The sequence below is a fragment of the Plectropomus leopardus genome, chromosome 23 (genome assembly GCF_008729295.1).
Source record: "Plectropomus leopardus isolate mb chromosome 23, YSFRI_Pleo_2.0, whole genome shotgun sequence".
Lineage (NCBI taxonomy): Eukaryota > Metazoa > Chordata > Actinopteri > Perciformes > Serranidae > Plectropomus > Plectropomus leopardus.
The window spans coordinates 5,882,566-5,888,942 of record NC_056485.1 but is presented as its reverse complement, the minus strand read 5'-3'; the positions used below and the strand labels follow the sequence as shown (position 1 = coordinate 5,888,942).

General features: G+C 39.0%; 1 protein-coding gene across 2 annotated transcripts; it reads left to right on the top strand.

The window, feature by feature from the left end:
* The first annotated feature begins 206 nt into the window (after positions 1 to 206).
* ponzr4 (plac8 onzin related protein 4) lies at positions 207 to 5,854 on the top strand. 2 transcript variants are annotated; one of them, XM_042512567.1, is made up of 4 exons: positions 207 to 287; positions 1,353 to 1,469; positions 2,609 to 2,763; positions 4,307 to 5,854. In XM_042512567.1, the coding sequence occupies exons 2-4, from the start codon at positions 1,364 to 1,366 to the stop codon at positions 4,427 to 4,429; spliced, it is 384 nt and encodes a 127-aa protein (XP_042368501.1). In that variant the 5' UTR covers positions 207 to 287; positions 1,353 to 1,363; the 3' UTR covers positions 4,430 to 5,854. The 2 variants fall into 2 exon arrangements, with proteins under 2 accessions (XP_042368501.1, XP_042368502.1); XM_042512568.1 differs by having other exon boundaries at positions 273 to 292.
* The last annotated feature ends 523 nt before the right edge of the window (positions 5,855 to 6,377 follow it).

Below are 6,377 nucleotides of genomic sequence, written 5' to 3'. Positions count from 1 at the left end.
ACATTAGGATCAGTTTCAAGATATTCCCTTTTGTTCTTATCACATACCCTGTCTAAGAAGTTATGTGCATTTCAGGCACAATGATGACTTAGAGTTATAAAGGATGCATGACGGTCAGATAGTCTGATGTCTGACTGTCGAAGGTGTGGACACGAGTCCAACTGGACAGACCAGTCACTGACATGCATCCTGTGCTGTTCTGTCACGTTCACTGCTCTTCAGAGAGTCTATAAGATGCCACACTGCCCTGCAAACTCATCACTTCACTGAAATCTGGTCACAGTAAGGTAAGGTAATGCACTGTTAAGTTCTTATAGTGATATAAGGTATAATTGAATATTGACAGTATGCAGTGCAGCTGTAGGACAGGTCAGATGAATGCAAATTTATACTCACATTGCATTTTTGTAAAAAGAAAAAGTTATAACGATTTATGTTTTGAACTTTAACTGTCATAGGAATGTTATACAAGCAAAGACTTTAATGTTTTAATTTCAAGTAAGTTATCATATGATCCTGTAGCTGTTCAAGAAATAATGCAACATACGGATTTATGCATAAGTAGAAGTCTAACCGATGCACCTGCACATCTACTGACAACTCTGTTTAATCTAGTTTTCTGAACGGTCAAAGACTGAGGCATATACAGCAATGTCTAACTCTTTTGACGGATCCGTGTACTGATGAGTGTGCACTTCTCTTTCCTACAAGTCAGGAGCTGAAAACTTACATTTGTTTCAAAACTGAGATCTGAAATCTGGCACTGCTCCTTGGGCCACAGAATTAAAATTTAAACTTTATCTTCGATTAATGAATAAACTAGATTCCTATGACACTGCAGTTTTCTTGGCAAATCATTGCCTATTAAGCAGCTTTTGATGTTATCTCCTAAAGATACTGTTTTATAGCAAATAACAAATATGAAAGCTGATTTCCAAGACACTTATTTAAAAATACATTAAAGCCATGAAATAATTGTTTCTGGAAATAACCACAAACAGACGCTTGCTCTACACCTATGAAATACTAAAGTAGGTAAAAAAGTAATGCCCCTACGATAAATGAAACATACAAAAACTGGGAAAATTCATGATCCTTATTGGTCAAAGACAACAGACTTTCATTTAAGATAATAAAATAAAACAAAGATATATATACCATATTGTCTTGTTACTTCAAGTCATCATTTGTTTGCCAAGTTGGGTTTTTTGTGTTTATTCTACATTTACCGCTGTCCTTGTATATATTTCCTTTGTATTGTATATAACACAAAGATATGCCTCTTGAACTGAAGCACCTACATTTAACAAAGATTTTGTCTTGACAATTACTGTCATCTGTACTTTTTTCAGAAGCCTAAGTCATGTCTGGAAAGATGGTTATGACCCAGCCCAGGCCCCTCATCATGACCACAACATCCAACCAGTGGACCTCGGGCATCTGCGATTGCTTCCAAGACCTGCCTCAGTGTAAGTGCACTTCATTTTTTTATGCAATCTGACCACCTAACCCCAGCCAACATTTGTTTGTGGGGCCCATGTGGGCAGTAAATGGATGGAAAAATATCCCCTTTATACTTGTCAATAGGTTCCATAATGACTATGGCCCACATGGGCTGGTTTACCAAAATAGGCTCCACATGGGTTATGCTAGGGCTACCTACCTCTGTAGTGCAAAAACGTCCTAATGATTCACATCTGGGTGTAGATGGCAGTTTGGAGATCAATGGGTATAGTGATGTTTTTGGGAATACCATGCCTTGTCATTCTTGAATCTACTATACTAAAATGATTTTTTTGTCTTTTTGTGCCATTTTGGATGACATACTATACTATGAAGTCTTTGTGTATTATCGTGCTATTTTAGACTACATGCTAAACTGCGACGTTTTTTGATAACCCAATGTACTATAATGTTTTTATGCCATTTTGGACGACGTACTATACTATGACATTTGTATGTATCTTCAGCCCATTTTGAACAATATACTGTTTTTATGCCATTTTTGACGACACACTATTTTAATAGATTTTTAGGCCATTTTCAATGACATGACAATGACAAGGCCTTTTTAATGCCATTTTTGAAGACATACTATACTATAACGCTTTTTTTTTCTATTTCAGACAACATACTACACCATGTCCACCAAGTTTTTATGCCATTTTGGACGACATATTATACTATGATGTTTTTATGTCTTTATAACTCACCATGTAAATACCTCTGTAGTGCACAAAGTTGATAACATCCTGATGATCCAAACTTGGGCGTAGATGGCAGTTTGCGGATCAGTGGGTGTAGGGATGTATTTGGGAACGTTGTGTCTTTTCATTCTTGATGCTCCGTATCACAATACAAACCAATGGCATCCTGCAAAATAAGGCAGCGGTTTCTGTCAGATAATATGAGACATCAAATCTTAAAACCGAATCCCTGAAACATTCTGACTTGCTTAATTGTTTCTGTTTGAGTGTAGCAATGAGCTGTGCACACCTTTAAGATGGCTAATAGTTCAAGAAAAGATATTTGGAAAAAAATATCAGAGACAGCATTAAACCTTTTGGATAAACCCAATCCTTCAGCATAAATGTGGTGTTTTTTTCAGGTTGCCTGGCCTTCTGGTGTCTTCCCTGCTTCACTTGTAAGACAGCACATGAAGCTGGGGAGTGTCTGTGTTTACCTCTGCTGGATGCTTTTGGAGTCATCCCTCCAATGACCACAGCCCTAAGGGTATCAGTACGCCAACGATATGGCATTGAGGTACAGATGCTATGCTTTCCTAATGCCTGGGCCACACTGTCTGCATGAGTAGCCAACCAATTCTCATCCAAAGTCGTCACTTATTGCAATTTTGCAGTGGACTTTCACGTCTACATATTACGCTCTGGGTATCCTTCTGCGTCTGCTCTTAAAGTTCCAGTATGCTGCTACTGTGATATCAACATAAGCACATGGTGGGATTACGCTGCATGTAGTTATGTCCAGGCAAAAAAAAAAAAACATAAGGCAACCAAAGCCAAGTCAACAAACGCACATACTGGCACAGATGGTTAGGATTAGGGAAGGGAAGCACATGGTTAAGTGAATAACACATAAAAAAACACATTCATATTCAGACGAGGAGCAAACACTACACTCCCACACGAATGTTCGGGGTTTGTTGGACCTACCCACCATCCCTTCCGGCCGCACTATACATGCACTTGTGCTACTTATATAATTTTGCTACAAGCAGTGTTTCAAATTGCAGCAGTCCTGCTGCGTATCATGTGCACTCAACAGGGTCCGTCGAGCTACCTTCTGAAGTATCTAGCTATTTGCCATCTTATATTAACACCACGCCCGTTTCTGTACTGTTGCATTCTCACCTGATGCCATCCATGCAGACATGAAAGGTGGCTTTTGGCATTGAGATCTTACGTCAAAAGCACTGTTAAAGCGGCAATATTTGATGATTCCGGAATTAGAACAGGCTGGAGCAACACGTGTGAATCGCAGAAATTGCTTTTTTTTAAATTTCTGTGCCCATGTTAATAGGTTTGAGCATGTCCTGCTCAGCCATGGTACATTTACAGAATATGAGTTTGGCTATTTTTTCCACATAATGCGCACATTTTTCATTAAATAGAAAATGGTATTTTAGAATCATTTTGGCATTATACCACCTAGAGTATCACTACAATTTCAATGTCTTAATCTGTCACAAACAAGAAAAAACAAATGCTTGTTTTTTAACTCAGTCCTTCCATTTCAAAATAAAAGCCCTCTGACAATGTTTCTGTCAACTGAATCCCTTCATTTGTTAACACAAGGCATTTCATTGTGAAATATCGTCATGGCCGTGTTACTGACAATGCAGTGGCTTGCATGGCTTCATAAATTAGTGGAGCACCAGCTTTTATTGTAGAAATGCAGTAGTTATAGCAGCGTACAGCTCTGCAGCAGCGCAGCACCAACGGTGCTGTCAGCGTGAACACAGATTTTTGAGCCACAGCAGTTCAGCAAGGTAGCCGTCACACGCATTGCTTACTCAGGCAGTGTGGCCAGGGCAGTAAAATGCACCTCAGTGATTTCAAGTATAGTGTTTACCAGCAAAAAATCACTATTGCCTCAAGTGTTTATCTGATCTGTGATTAATCTTAAACCTGTTGAGCCTTTTGTCACAGTGCATATTTACATTCCTTGATAACATCCAGCATTTCATGTAGAATGGCCATCAAAGGCGTTGCAGTACACTGTGTTCCTTTGTTCCAGTTGATTTGTTTATCAAAAAAATCTACTATGTGTGTCTCTATCTTCACAGGGTACAATTTGCAATGACTGTGTGTACTCCTTTTTCTGCGGGCCCTGCACCTGGTGTCAAATATCAAGAGAAATCAAAACGAGGACGAATCCCATTACTTTGATCAATTTGACAGCCTCATAAGAACGAAATGCTGAATTCCCCGCAGCATCTTTATTACTAGCAATCTGTTTCAAGCATGTCTGCCTCTGAGGAATGTCGCGGAGCAGCTGATTAAAGATCAGCACATGAGGGTCCTAAGTGTTGCATCACTTAGTGATAAAGACAACAGATAAGCAGATACTTGGCCTTGGGTTTAGTCATCCACTTACATAACTCTCTTCCTCCACCACTTAAAGGCTGTTTAATATGTTCCTTTGGTGGTATTGGTTGCTATTCCATAAAAGTATTTATATATGCTTATAAATGGGCTTATTTTGACTTGTTATATGATGATAACTTTTAATTATGTGGTATGGAACTAGAGATGCTGACCTGTCAAAAACAGATATCTATTGGATGGAAGTTTGGTACAGAAATTCATGATCCCCAGAGGATGAATCCTCCGACTTTGGTGATCTCCCAACCTTTGATTTAGATTACTATTTAAATATTTCCGATACTTTTGTTTATGACCAAATACATTCAAAACAAAGTTGGTTGGTGCCCTGCCATTGTTCCAACAGCTCATTATTCCGAAACCCCATTAATCCAAAAAGTGTCCCAGTGGTCCAAAAGCCCATGTGTCCAATAGACCATTTCTCCAAAACACAAAATCCCCCTGTAGTTAGAAAGATTCATGGCATTTAAACCTTTGGCGTGGCTGCAATAACATTTTTATCTGCTATGGCAAAGGCAATACCTGTCCTACTCTGCCTCTGATTGGATTACTCTGACCCTTACCCTTACTCAAACAAATCTTACTGCTTTGCAAAAATCTGACCAAACCAACCAACAAAAGCAACAAGTACTAGCCAATTTGAGGCATGGTAGGGCAGGTCATGCCTTCACCAACATTTATAATATTTCGCATTTATTTTTTAGCCTGTTTTAGTTGCATTGGTCTTTTAGTATTTTACATTTAAACAGGATGTTGTGAGTCAGCTTGAACAGCTCAAAAGTTAATACAGCAGACCTCAGTGTGAAAACCACACATGCAAGTCTGCCTGGGTTAAATCATGCATTTAGGTGTTAAATGCCAGCTTTTGCTCCATGTGATCTAACTGGTGAGTTGCTAGCATTAAAAAAGTACACTATAGTACAGTTTCTCAAAATAATAGGCTTGTAGATGAGTAGGATGAATGATTGTATAGCCTGCATGCAAGGAAGTTTGATAGTTGTTTTGATAAATTGTAATAGTATGTACTAGGCTTGTGAGTAAATGGTGTGAACGCTGTCATGGGGACTGAAATGAGCCATATCATGATACAGAACAATTGAAGGAAGTAAAGGTTTTGAACAAGCGAGCGTCCCAGGGGCTCTGCTCAGATATTTGGGCTTGAAGTCAACTTTGAAAAGGTGCAACGAATGTAAAAGGCCTCCCATGAGGAATAAACTATAATAAATGTTTTCATTCTCAGGCCTTCCTTATTTGAGTGATCACTATGGCAACGGGTGTGTTCATCTGCAGTCAGCCGCCTCAGTCAGTGACTCTGATCCTTGTCCAGTCTAACCAGTGCCAATCTGTGAATTTCTTTGTCTGTAGAATGGCAGCTGTTGTTAATCTTCCATTGGTGCATTCAAATAATGTCAAAGGGACATTTAAACTGAACCTAATAGGATTTTTTTTCCCCTAGCAGCCATCATGCATTCCCTTTCCTGGACTGGATTAAGCCGATCTCCTGTGAAAACACTGTGACATGCACCATAGATTTATGAAGCTCCAAGTTGTAATTTATTAAGATTAAAAAATATATACAGGACATACAATGTGAATTTCAGAGAGAAAACATAACCAGACTGAAGGAGAGTGAAAACGTTTACCTGCCTTCAGGCACAACACTTTCTGTAGGTAGATAACCACTTTTCTCTGGACCTCAGCCAAGGTTCTTTTCATCACGCACACCAAATTTGGTGGCTCTACGACTAAGTA

Bases quoted from the DNA above. Each gene is read 5' to 3' on its own strand.
- ponzr4 (XM_042512567.1), top strand. From the start codon at position 1,364: ATGTCTGGAAAGATGGTTATGACCCAGCCCAGGCCCCTCATCATGACC. The intron at 1,470-2,608 runs GTAAGTGCACTT...TGTTTTTTTCAG, and splicing joins CTTCCAAGACCTGCCTCAGT to GTTGCCTGGCCTTCTGGTGT. The intron at 2,764-4,306 runs GTACAGATGCTA...CTATCTTCACAG, and splicing joins GCCAACGATATGGCATTGAG to GGTACAATTTGCAATGACTG.